The sequence below is a fragment of the Harpia harpyja genome, chromosome Z (genome assembly GCF_026419915.1).
Source record: "Harpia harpyja isolate bHarHar1 chromosome Z, bHarHar1 primary haplotype, whole genome shotgun sequence".
In the NCBI taxonomy this organism is placed as follows: Eukaryota; Metazoa; Chordata; class Aves; order Accipitriformes; family Accipitridae; genus Harpia; species Harpia harpyja.
The window spans coordinates 66,724,547-66,740,099 of record NC_068969.1 but is presented as its reverse complement, the minus strand read 5'-3'; the positions used below and the strand labels follow the sequence as shown (position 1 = coordinate 66,740,099).

At 41.9% G+C, this 15,553-nt stretch overlaps 1 protein-coding gene across 1 annotated transcript in view; it reads right to left on the bottom strand.

The window, feature by feature from the left end:
• Positions 1 to 3,475: 3,475 nt before the first annotated feature.
• The window catches only part of ROR2 (receptor tyrosine kinase like orphan receptor 2), a 162,124-nt gene continuing 150,046 nt past the window's right edge, over positions 3,476 to 15,553 (bottom strand). Inside the window, exons 6-9 of the mRNA XM_052778325.1 lie at positions 12,101 to 12,415; positions 10,106 to 10,351; positions 8,228 to 8,430; positions 3,476 to 6,527 (exon numbers count right to left, since the gene is read on the bottom strand). Coding sequence (XP_052634285.1) covers positions 5,085 to 6,527; positions 8,228 to 8,430; positions 10,106 to 10,351; positions 12,101 to 12,415 — 2,207 coding nt within the window. The 3' untranslated portion in view covers positions 3,476 to 5,084. The remainder of the gene's footprint in view (positions 6,528 to 8,227; positions 8,431 to 10,105; positions 10,352 to 12,100; positions 12,416 to 15,553) is intronic.

Below are 15,553 nucleotides of genomic sequence, written 5' to 3'. Positions count from 1 at the left end.
AAACCCTGCTGAACCAACTGTCCTATATTTTATCACAGTACGTACAGTATGTTTAGGTATAGAGAAAGATCTGCCTGACCAGGACATCATGGACTTGGTTTATCTTGCCATCTGAGTACTTTTAGTATTGCTTGATAGTCCCTAGACTGCTCAGACCTCATATTTCTGACCAAAGGAGCCAACAACTTGTCATAACTGCAAGCTGGGCAAAGCTGAAAGATTACATGAGGTCACTTCTGAAAAAATGAGAACAAGATTCAGTTTTCTAGTAAGACAGAACTAAACCTTGTTCACTGAGCCATGTCATTGTTCATGCTGTATGCTACCACTCTTCTAATCTTCTAATAACCCTTTTCCAGTGTCTGAGAAAATCCCCAAAACTTGATTCCTGCCATTTCACTAATATTTCATAGATTTATTTATAGAACAGGAACATATATTGTTCCTTACAATATAAATTTAGTCCCTTTCCTCAAATAGAGGATGGCTTTGCTAGTGGATTTTTTTCTTCATATTTTGGGTAATTGAAATGCTGTTTTTGAGAACAGTTTGCGATAGAGTTTGCCTGCCTAGAAAAAGAGTTACTGTCTATGCAGGGTCAAACTATGACTTAAAAACATTAAAGCATGGCTTTATTTGAAGATACAACTGTGCTTGTAGCTGGGTGTTTCATCCTTGCATTTGTTTTAGCGCACACCTCAAGGTCTGACATCTTTTGAGAGTGCTCCAACTCAACAAGTGTCTCTGAGCTCTCTCCCAGAAAGCATCAGACCTGTTCCTTGCATTCCCACATGGCTGAAGTGAGATGATTTCTTTGAACACAGAAGCAAGTGACATCTAATGAACTCTTTAGATAATAAGTGAGGAAAATTCAAATTCATATCTCTAATAAAAGTTTGAGGTACTGTTACTGTGAATTAATTTCCTTTTGACTTACTGTGATGCTCGTAGCCATGGTAGATACAGGAAGCAAAGGATTCATATCTCCACAGGGAGCATGTCCTTCTGGATCAGCCTTTAGGGAAATCATTAGATGAAACTGTGAGTAGTGATATTTAGATGAAGGTGAAGGAATGAAGCTGCCTATCAAAGCTGATAATAATAAGGCCTATTTGTACTTATCAGTTTGCACTGTCGGTGAATCCTCTGTTCTTACACAGCTGTTTATACTGCACTGTTCATAGTTTTGTCTTCCTTATAGTCCCAATGGGTGAAGCAGATGAAAACACTCCACAATAACTGGTCTTGGACAATATCAGAACGGGATTCACATTGGTGTTCTTGCCAGGCTGCACTAGTGTGGTGGAGGAGGTGTGCACATCGAGAGTCACTTACATTTCCCCACTCACACTACAAACCATCCCCCATCTTCCCTGCTCTGTGATTGCATATCCGTTCCCCATCTACCCCACATGCTTTTGCAAACAGGGACCCACACTTGTTTCAGGCACAGGCAGATGCCCGGTTGACCAAGCCACTGTTGGATCCTACAGACCTTTGGTTCTTTATGCTCTGAGACACATGAACCCTAAGAAAGCCCTGTCATGGGTCAAGGCTCTCCCTTGGCCCTTGCGACTCTGCTACACCCAAAGTCCTCCTGCCTTGTGTTTCAGTTTCTCCCTCCTCACCTCCTCCTCACCAGGACTCATGAATACAGGCAGTGTCAACCTTCAGGCTTGCCGATGCTGGGCTGATCTCCAGCCCTGCCAGGGACCTGTTCAGCACAGGGGCAGTTTGCCCTGCCCTAAGGTGAATCCCATGAGAATTTCCATGCTCTGCAGGCATACGCTGCACATAAGAGAAGGGGTTGATGCCACCACAGTTCCTTCCACCTCCTTCTCCAACAGCTCTTTCTTCACAACAGTCTGAGCCAAGATCAGACACCTGCACCATATCAGAGAGCTGGGTTTGAGTGAGGACAGCTAAACCAATTGACATGGGCAGGGGGGAAGGGCATGCACCAGGTCCAGTGTCATATACCACTCACTGGAGATGGGGAAGAGGCAGTCTCTGTCAGCCACAGCCTCCTGCCTCATCAGTGGGCTGCTGTGGACACTACCAGTGCTCTATCCACTTTTCCCAAGGTCAGTCCCTGTCTTCTTAGGAAGATTGTATGGGCTGAAGCAGAGTAGGGAACTAGCAAGAGGCAAGAGAAAACTTTTGAAACATCCCACAGTCTTCTCAAAAACACCTTGCCTTCTCCTGGCCATCCAGACATATATTTGTTGCCTAGAAAAGTTGTCCTACCACCAGGACAAACCCCAGCTTTGCTAGCCTTGGCAGGAAGAAGTAACTTTGCATGCCTTAGTAAGAAGCATTGTGCTGGCTTTCCTGGGCCCCAACCCTTCCCTCCCCTATTCCCACCTTACCACGTTGTCCCATCTACTTACCACCACATCCTTTCCCTGCTTTTCCTTGGCCTTGCTTTCAAATCTTGAGGAGGAAAGGCAGATCCTGACTCTGGCTGGGTCTTTGCAGCAGGCATCACCGGGGGAGTAGCCTGGGGAGTTGCAGAGCAACAAGTCACTGCCAGTCCCTATGACTTACAGTAGCCACTAACGTGTTGGTAACCACTTGTGCACCGGTGCTCACCTGAGCTGCAGATGAGGTGTTTGCATGCTGTCATGTCTCCGATCATGACAGCTCAGGGAAGTGCATCCACACCACCAGAGGGGAGAAAACCCCTCTGTGGTACTGTATCACTAAGGCTGGCCTAGAGAATTGTATAGCACTCTGCCATCACTTTGAGAGTGCATCCACATCTTAGTGGGGATGGGAAAGTCAGTATAGGAGTCTGTCCTATTTTTTCTGACTATAGTGATTTATAGGCTTGAATTTACGAGGCTTGAAGAAGGGAATTAGGAGTTTCCCAAACTGCACCCAAAGAACCCAAAGTCGTAACGCTCTGACTGTCAGAAATGGGCTGAACTTCAGACAGTGCTGTACAGAAGCTTCCACTGACTGCCACTTATTCATTTATTATATCTCTTCTCTGACTGATTCATCTGTGGTGTAACTGGACCACTTACTTTCCATTTTCAGGCAGTAAGTTAGCAAAGGAAGCCAACGCAGCTGATTAATGAAGTTCATTAATCTGAGAACATGAAACCTAGAAGAAACAAAGAACCTAGAGTAAATAAACTTCACATTTTTTAATTTATTTATCCTTTATTTAGTAATAGCACCCAAAGCTGCATTATATTAACACAAGTAATAAAGCTTTCATATTTTATTCCTACCAGTGCATTTCCAAATCCAGGTGAAATGCTGGAAACAAGTAATGCTGCCATACCATGAACACAGGGTGTAGATCACAATGATACACAACTTACAAGTGAATCCCAATGTAATAAAATAAAGAGTTGTAGTTTAGGTATGAAACCTGTAACCTAAGGAACTGTGGCCATCTCTATTTCCACAAAGTACCATAACAAAACAGCGGCTGTAGGAACTATAAAGATAACATACTTAATCATACTTTTTGCATCACTTTATTGAATACTCCATGTTGGATGTACAACTTATAGCTATAGTGTGTGTTGGCTACAATGCTACAGTGAGAATGTGTATTGCTTGTATTACAGAAAGGGTCATGAAATGTATGGACCTGTCTGCATGTTTAACAAAATGAAACAGCAATACAATAAAACTGCACCACATGTGAATATTGTCAATGGTTAAGTTATAAAGTCATTCATTCAAAAATCCAAATATTTCAATGAAAAAAAGTATATAAAATGTAGTAAAACATAAATTACATTTAAAGGTCTGTACATGATTCATCCTGCAAATAGAAGCACAAAACCAGCACTTTGTACAGTATTGCTTATTTCGGTCTTCTAAAGTTCAAAGATTCATTTTCACTAAAGAGGCAGGAAAAAAACATGGTTTCACATGCAATCCAGCAGTAATTGTGGTAAATCAAGTAAGTCTCTAAGCCCACACAAACCCCAACACTTTTACAATGTAGGAACATGCATGTGGAGCCCTTTTCTATACTTGATAACCAATATGCAATTAAAGTTGGATTGTTAAGTTAGTGCACACCTACAATATCCCCTACAATATCCCCATTTTTGGTTAACAGTGTATTAAGGCTGCTTGCTGCTGAAAATACATAGCAGAGAAGGAATACTTTCATCCACAAATGCAGTCAGACGATCTCATTTGGAAGCTTCTGTCACAGTCATTCATTGGGAATGATGAAAGCAAGCCATCCTCTCTCCTCTCATGTTATTCCACAGGATGTTGTGGATGCTATAAGTTTATGTGGGTTCAAAATCATTTGGATAAATTCATGGTAGAAAATTCCATCGAGGGCTATTAAACAGAAAAAAAATTCCACTTCTGTCTTGGGAAGTCCCTAAGCCACAAATTGCTGGAGGCTAGGGAAATACCCTGGGGAAATTCTACAAGGGAAATTGCCCTTGCAGTCTTCCCTGGGCAGACATTATCGATGGCCTTTCGAGACATGCTACTGGGCTGGACAGACTTGTGGTCTGACTCAGCACAGTCAATTTTATGTTCATTTTCCCTACTTTTCTGTTTATCGTAATACAAGCACGGATCAGTATTCTCAACTTGTTATTTTTTCAGACTCAAAAAGCAAACAACAATCTCGTGTCCATTATATCAAAGAGATAAATACTATAAACTAAGCTGTCCATCACATCCAGGGCACTTCTTTATGCTCAGAGCAATTCTGCAACCATAGTTGGATTCCTTTTTGTGTTATTGGTTTAAGCATAATTCACTAACATTACACTCACATATCATGATATACATGAAGTGCAATGCTACTCTGCAATACGTTGCACAGCAACAGTACGTAACTGAAAAGCAGCTTCCCTCAAGAACTGTAGGACAGTAAAAAAGATTAAACCCAGCAATTCTATACCATCATATTTGCAAAATCTGATGGTGGCAATGGTCAATAAACCCCGTATATGCTGCGCTTTACATGGATGTAGGTTTTTTAGTTTTCTTTCTTTTAGTCAGATCAATATCACTGCTATTAAGCCTAAGGATCTACAGTCTCCATGCATGGAAGTGATGTGAAATTTTTAGTAATGAGGCCAAATTCCTTAGGCTTCTGATTGAATTTCTGCTTCATCCATCTGAAGTGTGTCATTATCACCCAGCAATTCTGTTTCAGGCACAGAGCCCTCCTCTTCCTCCTCCTCCTGGACGGGATTCTGGGCAATGTCTTCCGTTCCATTGTGTGTGTCATCTGTGCCCTCCGAGAGCAGAGCAGCCCTATCAGCCACCGACGCATTGGAAGGTGCTGTTGTTACGTAGCCTGTGCTGGTGGATCCGCTCCCGCTATGGTGAGAGCCTGGTTTGGGAATGATCTGGGGAGGCATTTGCTGAGGAGCCATTTGCATTGGAATTTGGACGGGATAAAAATTTGGCAAGTAAGCGCCATAGGCGGGCATTGGCTGGTAACCATTGACTGGAATGTAGAGCTGAGGAGGTGGGACCATTGGTCTCATCTGCCCTTTCATTTGTATGAACTGTGGTTGAGGGAAAGCTGGAGTTTTCTGCTTTGGTCCAATGTACCTAGCATTGCTGACATTGCTAACAGGGCTTGTGCTGAGAGAACTTGTTTGTGTGGTGTTGCTTGCCCCAGAGGTTTGCGCTGAGCTGTTGTAATTAGAAAGGTTTCCCCATGTTCTTAGTCTGTTGTGTATATCTTTAAATCTTGGTCTTCTATTGGGAAATTCATTCCAACACTCCAACATCAAAGTGTATATCCATGTGGGGCAGTCATCAGGACATGGCAAAACCTGTCGGTTCCTGATCATCTCGATGACATCCTGGTTAGAATAACCACAGTAAGGCTGCAGGCCATAGCTGAAAACTTCCCACAACACAACTCCATACGACCATATATCCGAATCAATAGAAAACTTGCCATACATAATAGCCTCAGGGGACATCCACCGGATAGGAAGAAGGGAATTTCCCATCAGCTTGTAGTAATCAGCAGCGTAAACTTCCCTGAAAAGGCCTAAATCAGATATTTTCACATTCAGTTTATCAAACACCAGTATATTTCTAGTGGCCAAGTCCTTGTGGACAACATGGTGGCTTGAAAGATATTCCATTCCTGCAGCTATCTGAGTCACAATGTGGAAAAAGTCTGCTGGTTCCAGAGTGGATTTTACTGTCTTGTCATCGTCAGTGCTGCCAACATCCGAATGGGGTGATCTCATCACCAAGAACTCATGGAGGTCGCTGTGGGAACAATAACTAAAGATCATGCTTATGGGTTGTTCCTTCGTCACTATTCCCAGCAAACAAACAATGTTTGGATGCTGTAATCGTGATCTCATCATTGCCTCATGTTTGAATTCTTCCCGAAGAGCCAGTTCTGCTTTGTCTTTAAGTGTCTTGATAGCAACAGCTTGCGTCTGTTCACCTGGTGCTGTACCAAAAAGATGCCCCTTGTAGACTTTGCCAAATCTCTCCTCTCCTAGTTCCTCCATAAACCGCACAGTGGACAGATTGATTTCTTTAAGTTTAGCCTGAAATGAAGTAAAGAAGATAAGTAAGTCAGTAAAAAAAATCAGAATGTTTTCTAAACAACAGAATCTCTTATTAAAGAAAAGCTCCCAGTGGTAGATGCTCCAAATGGAAGATAAATTGGGCCAAAATGACTTTCCAGCTTTTTGTATATTCACATCAGTATATTGATTTTACAGTTAATCTTGAAATGAGTTATACTATTATCAGAAGTGTAAATTGAATTATGCTGCAAGATGATGAGTATAATTATTTTTACAAAGGAGCAATCATATTTTCTGCAAGCTAAAGGAATAATTGGTTCAGAGTAAATCTGGCAAACAATGACATCTATTAACTGCAGCTGCACTTGCCCTACAGATCAACCCAGAGATGCCCACTGGAGATCTGTCAGAAAAGCTGTGGGCACTGGCTGAGAAGGTGGCAGCCTTGGGATGAACTGAAACATCTCTTCCAGCAGAGGGAGGAACAAACCCTGTCTCTTTCGGTTCTGCAGTGGCAGATATGCCCTTTCTCCTCTGTTCCACTATAGGAATGGCCCCTGCCTGTGGGCAGCAGTACACAGTACCCCTGCTGAGAAACCTCACACTAGCTCTGATGAAGAAGAGGGTGGAAGGGGAGCAGAAGGAAGAAGGAATTTCTCCCCGCTACATGAAGGAAAAGGTGGCAAAGCCAAAAGTGAGAAAACCCCAGAGCCTCCCTCCTGCAGCTGGCAGGGAAAGCAAGGGAGTTTGTGATGGTGACCTAATGGGTCTATCCTGACCAGCATGGGCTGGAGGAGTCTCTGACCAAGCCAGATGAAGCTGGCACAGCTTCACACACAGGCCACTGCAGCAGGAGGGGGCAGGGCAGGCTGGAAAAAGGCTTTAACAGGTGATTTGGGAACAAGCTCTAATTTTGGTGGCCAACAGACTGTGGTCTGGACCAGGCAGTTTCCAGCATAGCCCACACTCAGCCATTAAACCTCCCCCTTATCACATAAAATCAATGTAATTTGTTACAATCAGTAATATTCTGCAAATATTCTACAGTTTCTGAGCAGATGTTGCCAACTGTTTCAAGTTGAGCATTGTTTTTTAGAGCTTGCATCTTGTAAATGCTGTGATTAGAAATTCAACATTAGCTCTGAACAGGATTTTAGCTCAGAGATCAGTTAGTTGACCCAGAAAATCGTATGCAGGAGCTGAGATCTGTAGACAGAAGTTCAAAGCCATTTTCGTTTCACCGTCCTTTGTGATACACAGCCTTAGAAACATGTTGCACCCCAGCTCAGCTCCCCGCTCGGTGGTGGTTCAGAATACCAGCAGACTGAGCCGATGGATTAGACAAGAAATCCCACTGTGCATTCTGCTTTAAACAAGCAAACCGTCCACGTCACTACCAAGAGCGAAAATGAGCTGCAGGCTGAAGACTGGATCAGAAATAACAACAATTCCAGTCAGTAAGACAACAGGCAGAATGGGGATTCACAGGTAAGGACAAATGTCATAAAATACTTTGTCCTGAAAGCTGTTACCTGAGGCCAGGATTTCGAGATACAGCTAGCAAGTGCGAGATCTGGTTTTCACTGAAGTAGATGGCCAGCACAGTACGAAAATTAGGTCCCTTAGAACACGGCTCAATTCTAACACTGACAACCCGAGACACTGAAAATCACGACACCTTGGAAATACGTGGCCTAAGCAAATTCTGGAAAAAATACCTGTTTGTGTTGATTAATGAGTGGCATTTCCATGTCCTGGCTAGGAGATGCCATTAGCTGCCGGCGCTGTGGTGTAGCAGCAGATGCCTTCTGCTTGTTTCTGCACATACAGACCAGGAAGAAGAGGCAAGCAATAACCAGAGGGATGGCTATGCTGGGAACCAGGATGTAGAGGATTCCCATTTTACTGCTGTCACGTGGACCTGTCAGGTGCAGAAATGTTCATTGTTTACAATATGTATTTTTAATACATTCAGTAGTAAAGCAAAAAAACCCCCAAACAAATCCAAACCCCCAAACTACAGTATGATTATTAATACTATATTTTAATGCTATATTTTAAACATAAACTCCTACAGCTTGAAAACAGAAGCCACGTTACCCTCTCCCCCTTCTCCATAATTTTCCATTAAATATTCCAGAGAAGTCTGAATGGACATAGCAACTAGCAGTATGAAGATAAACTAGGAGCCCCACATTTAATGTGTCGACTGTAACAGTATGTGGTTTATTTCACTTTATTTTTGAGGCTTCTGGTTGTGGAAACTGCAGAACATAGACCAGAGTATCATTGCATTATCTTGTTCAGGGAAAAAAAAGCAAGTGAGTAGTCTTCATCACAGTATATAAAGCAGTGAACTCAATGTGATAAACCACAGCAAACATTGCAGTCTGGCCTTCTCACCCAACTTCAGCCATTTCATCAGCACTCTGCCCACTTTTTTCCTCCTGGTACTACTTCTGCCCAGAATAAAATAAATCTCACTTCTCACTGGCAGAGATATTATTTGTTCTGTACTTAATAGAATTAAAGTGCTTTTATCTTACAGTGAGACAGACATGAAAGAGCCAACCATACACTTAATAAGACTGTTCTGGAACCTTCCTAAAGTGCTTTTTTCTTGATACTTAGAGACTCTAGGAAAGCATAATGATGTCCAAAATGTTTACTGGAACAGCCTGGGACGTTTTCTGCAATTGTGGTTTTGCTGTTTGTGGCTACTGCTTTCACCACAACCACATCCCAGTGTTATCTTTACACCACGTTACATGCAACATAGAAATATATTATAAATGTCAAATCATGTTACTGTAAGTAAGTGAAGTAACTAAAAAATTTCATGTCAATTTTGAGTGCTCTTAAATATCCAGGCAATCTGTTACAAAACCTCTTTTATGGCTTCCATGATACATCTGTTGCTGCAGGAAACATGCTTTTCTTCCTAATGAAGCACAGTACTAAGCTGTTTTGTCATGTCCAAAGACTGTTACCACTGTAACAGCTCTAGACTGAAGACTGTGCCAATACAGGGAAGTGAGTGGGACAGTATTAAGCTGCGTGCTTTTTATTTTTGCTGTCAGTTGTGCAGTACAGAGCCACTAGCAGATAGTGTAGGACTTTTCTGATAAGATCGTCTGTTTTATGACGTCTCTGCTTCTGCACTCCACGTGGTTTCCTTCCAACCAAGCACGGTGCTGTATCTCCCTCTAGAGGATCTGAAAATCCTTGCTGCCTACAAGTTGCCATACAGAGCGAAAGCAATATGTGGTGTGAGCAAACCAAATACATACAGGTGATAAGTACATCAAGTCTGGCATTTGACAAATTAGAATACAAACTACAGCATCATCGTTAATTATTATCTAAGCTTAAGCACCCAATATGTAACAAAAAAGTGTCAGCATCTCAGTTACAAGCTCTGATCTCCAGAAAATATTAAATACCTACAACACAAGACAAGGGTGCCGCATTATAGCAAGTGAAACATTTGAAAGCATAACCGCCTTAAGTGAATTGTACTTGTAAAAATAGGGAACATTCAAAATCACACAGGATTCAGGACAGTAGTAGGGGAAAAAAAGAAAGAGAATACATACTACAAGAAGGTATGTCACACAGTTCCATGCGTACGTTTTTATTCTTTGTAAAACACCAGGGCCCATCCATCTGACCTCCAGGATTTCGGCAATATGCATGTCCTCCACCTAGCTCTGGAAACTGTGTGCTCGTCAGATCATGGTTGTGCGGACTTTGGGAGTCCCATAGTTGGCAAGTGTGGCCAGACTTGGTAACGCTGACCGTCCCTCTGTAGTCTGCTCCAGAACCGTTATAGCACTGATGATCTGCAAGACAGAGTTAGACAAAACGTTGCAAATAACAAGACAATCAAGGCCAGCAAGACCAAAATGGTTGAAGTGCATAGACCATGTATGCAAAAAGTGCTTGAATTTAGGTACTTCAGGATTTAAACGAAAGCTGTGGGCTTTGAAATTTCAGTTCTGCAGGTATCTGTATTCTTACACCCAGATATCTGGATTCTTCTCTTGAGCATCTCAGCTCTATGGCTATACATACCAATATCTGGTAACTCTGGGTGCAAGTTGATACTAAGGAGCACGTATGGACCTTTTGATACAGGACAAGGTAAGTTAAACTAAATTAGAGATCTGAGTTTTACTTCAGGAAAAGTCTTCAGATGCCAACAGTGTAAACTTCCCGCCACTTTTATTTCTCATAATCTTCCTGTCTTCCTCAAACTGCTCACTTCCTAGAGAAACTAGTGCTGCATTTTCTAATGCCCCTTGCCAATTTTTCCTTCTTTTCTTGTTTAGAAAGAAGGGATTCAGGCTTTTCTTCTCTTTAGATACATCACTTTCATACCTGCTGACCTCCTATCTTTATTATCTCTCTGGTTTGCTGCTATCGTCTCTTCACACTTTTTGAGTGCTTGTTGCTCATGTATCACCTGAACTGAATAATGCATTTTCCTGCACATTTGCAACACTACCTTCTCCACTTTTCTGAGTCCCCCTCCCCAGAACTCAGGAATCCAGCTCTCTCAAAGCCCTTCCTCCACATCCCCAGGGTATTCACACGGAGGCTGTTCCACCAGAGGGAGAACGACTGGCTCTGAGGATCATGAACTACTTCAGCCAGACGTTTTGTTGTTTTTATTCTCATTCCTTTTGCTTGATAGCTCTTCCCTGGCTGATTTGTCTCTGTCATTGTCTTTGAAGCTACACTAGGTTATTGCCTTACTAGCACAGAGTCTTCCATCTCCACCAATATGCCATGACCCCTGCTCCTAGCTATGGTTCAGACAATGGATATTCAGAATAATCTTATCACACTTTGAACTTTAAACATCTTTAGTCTCTTGGAACTTCCTTGTTAAACATTGTAGGGGATGGTGATTAATTGCTAGGAAACGGAGTAGGCAGAAAAATTGTCAGCACATAATTACTGACGGAACAGCCCTTCTACTCCTGGATACAAATATAAATTCAAGTAAGCGAGATCAATGTTTTCACCCATCCTGTGTGGGTGAAGAAAGACAATTACACTCCATGCTCGATTTACAGGGTTAATATTCTTGTGGATTTCCATATAGAAAGAATGAACATTAAATGTTTAATTTCTTAACAGATTTTTCCAGTGAAGCTTCCAGAGCCTATGTGAGGTTTATTGATAGGTAAACAGAAGTCAGAAATAGCTGTATGGGGGACTCAACCAGAAAGGCAAGGACTGAGCCAGAGATGGGGGCAGGCTTGTGGGAAGGGAAGCCTGCAACACACTGCTGCCCCTCGCTAAACTGAGTCAAACTGGTTGTGTGAACACAGAGTTTTATAGCCCAGGATGGTTGATATAACCCTTTTCAGTACTAAGCAGCATCCTTTAAACTCTCTCGCCATCCTAACTATACCTTACAACAGTGCAAAATTGTGGTCAGTATTAACATGATAAAAAGTAGTAACATCCAGTATAGCAGTACTTCTTTTAGAAAAAAATGACTGATAAAATATTGTGTCTCAGACCCAACCTGAGGAAGCAACAACTCTACTTTTTCCCAGTGATGAAACACCCAGACTTACATTGGCTGAGTCTCTCCACAGGGATCCCAATCCTTATGCAGCTGGCAGCTTCCAAGGTGTCAGGTCGTGGGAGATCCTCACACTTAGGCAACTGAAGCTGCATCAAGATGAGGGGGTTTGACCTAGCAATGTTGTACTCCTGCCTACAGAGATCGTTCTCCAGAACTTCACATTCATCCCGGCACAGCTCCCGCGGCTTAGGGGTCCGAGAGCGCTCATCACATAGGGGAAACACAAAGTGGCAGAACGATGGTATAGCAAACTGTGAGCACTGATCAGACAAATGTGTGGAAGTGCCAATCATGGTAAATGCAGCTGGAAGGGAACAAAAATACTGCTTATGTATTAATTCACAAAAAGCATGAGAAACAACATAATTTTCATGTCATTTGCCTTTTACAACTTCCATCTTTTCTTGAGGGTCTGAAAGCCTACTGAGCAGTGGGGAAATGAGTTCATTTCTGCTGCAAAGGAGAGTTGACAAATGCAGACAGCAAACCCAGCATCCCAGTGTCCCTCTGATGTCTGCACAGAGCTTGTAGGACCTCAGTTCTTAGGAAAGTACCCAAGTGACTAGCATTGAGCAAACTGTTGGTGCTTGACTAATTTTAACTTGAAAGGATACGGAGCAAAGGCAAGATACACTTGCCAGGATGCTGACATGAATTTCCAAAGTGCCAAATCAGGTAAAATCTGAACGAGGATCACCTAGCTTCTTCCTTCTGTAGACATTTTGATCGATAAACAAGACAAGTGTTTTTCAAGTCTTGACAGGCAAAATGAAGTGTGCCATTGGTATTTGGGGAAATATTGCTATTAATAGACATGAGAAGCCTAACAGGCAGCAGTTTTGGGAAAAATGAATGTAATCAATCTCAGCATACTGATCACATTAAGATGAATGTCATAATGAATTAGGAGCTTAATCCTCCCTTTCAGCTTTCAGCATCTACGCACTAACATTTATCTGCAAGTTTTCTTACACATTGCAAAGAAAAGACAAATGTGCATGTTCATCATGTACTGGGGATGAATCACGCTTTAAATGTAGGAACATTCATTCCCACACTGGAAAGCGTCATTTGTGAGTGAGGCTTACTAGACTGCACATTCCTCTAATGCACACTGTAAAAAGGAAATGAGCAGTTCCAAGTCATTCAGCAGTCTATTTACAACCTACAGATCAATTCTTTGCCTCTTGTCCAGCTCCCTCCTTTCAACCATCTACTTCCTGCTGCCACCTGCTATCAGGGAGTCTCCTGCCTCTTCCTAAACGCCACACATGCAGCAAGCAGCCCCAGCTCCAGCCCTTTGTACTGTTTACACCTTTGCTTATTTTAATACAAAAATATTAACACAGTAATATAACCATTTATCAATCATATAGGGAACACTGCATGCAAGCACGATATCAGACCTCAAACAACAGCTGTGACGTGCTTGTCCCGAAGACTAACAGGGAAAAAATAAACTTGGAGGAGTGAAACAGTCACTGTTGGGTATTTGAAACACCACACTAATTTCTCTGAAGGCGTTAGAGAATTTAGATCAGCATGAGCAAAGAGTGCACAATTCACAACCGTGTCTTTATTTTGATGGGAGGTGCAAAAGCCAGCAGGACTGTGTGGTGGCATCTAAGGGGTTTTTAAGTTATTAAACAGATATTAAACAGCACAGCAAAGACATTGCTAGCCACACATATCCACAGGTCAGGGGTCAGGTCCATGCACTCTTTATTACTGACCCTCCAGTCTTTCAAGTCATGTGTCAAGTTTTTCTCCACAAACGTCCTTCTTTTTTCAATAGAAGGCTGCAATTCTCATCTAACCACATGGCCAGGACTGAACAGCACCAGGGGTCATAGAGACAAAGGGAATGTATTTCACACATCAGCACAGCAGGGAAATGAAAATCCGGAATGAAAATTCCCCATAGATGTTGCCTGTAACCTTGTTAAATGTTCTTGGCGTCGGGCAGTAGGTGTCACCATTTCCCATGCACAGACTCCCCTGAATGTCCTACGGCTCTTAAGCACAAAGACCTTCCACCAAAAACTGTGCTTAGGAAGTATGGGCAAAAGTATAAGCAAAATCTCAGCAGCAGTTATATAGCAGATTTTTTTTTTTATCTAACAAGTTACCGCAATTTCAAAAATACCCCATCATTTGGACAGAGAACACCCAGTCTTGCAATACTTGTTTTACATATAAGAAAACTCGTAAGAACCAAGTATGCTGTGAAGTCCTCAGGGTTATTTTGCATAAGGCATTTGGTATGTCTTTCAGATATATATACTTTGAAAATGCCATATTATTAATGGATTATCATTACTGCCTGGCTAGGCATGGGGCAGCTCTACATGGTGGTTCACAGAGTTTTCCTAAAAAAGAATGATTCCATCAGAAATTTTCCTCCACTCCAGGATAGAGAGCCCCAGCATCCAAAATCTAACCAATAATCGGTGATGTTAGGGATCCAGCAGCCAGGTCATGAATGTCCATGTTGTATATTCCAGAAACAAGTATAACTTGATCAAGAAACATTTTCTGGAAGATATCACAGTTTTTTGGTTGTTTATTTATTTTTAGAAGGACATTATGGACCTAATCGACAGAGTTACAGATTTAATTATTTCAGATAGCTGAACATTTCCATATTGCTGAAAAACATCCAAATAGGATAGAGATTATGTTGTAGAAAAAAATGGTATCATTAGTCTGTATTAATTAATGACATAATGGTAAAAGAGGCTGGAATTACAACAGAGTACAGGAGAAAGGAGGGAAGGGAATGAGTCATTACAGCACAAGGAAAGGTCAACACCTGGATTTTGCCAGTCCCAGAATCTGATAGCCATTTCAAGAACAGAAAAAAAACCTGACCTGGATTTCTGGCTTGACAACGAGTCTTTAATGTAATATCTTTAGGGAGATAGAGGGGACAAGTGAAGTGAAACTCTTTTTGGCAACTAGTTATGTTAAAATTGCAGATTCGATTAGTTAGCCATATCTGGCCAGATGCAAATGAGCTCCTGCTGGAATAAGTTAACTGGCCATATATTACAATAAACAGTTTGCTTTATTCCATGGATTCATTCGCTTGCTCTGCTTGTGTACATCAGAGTCACAGCTGCTAATGTCAGCTAAAACTGAGGTCCAGTGAAGAAAACCCATGTTGATGTACAGCCCATTAAAAGTCATTAAGGTTTTGGATGCATGTTTGTGACTCTGTACCAAAATGATGATCAGAGAAACAATCAGCAGGGGCAGAGCACAGGAAGGTCAACTCTTGTTTTATATAAATCAATGTGAAATCCAGACTCTGCCGAGATTATGCAATAGGGAAGGAAACCCAAGAGAAAAGCCACCATACACTTTTCAAGAAAGTAAAAATCAGTAATTTTTTTGTTACATCACAAAATGTTTTTTTAAAAAAATCTTCTATTTGAATCCA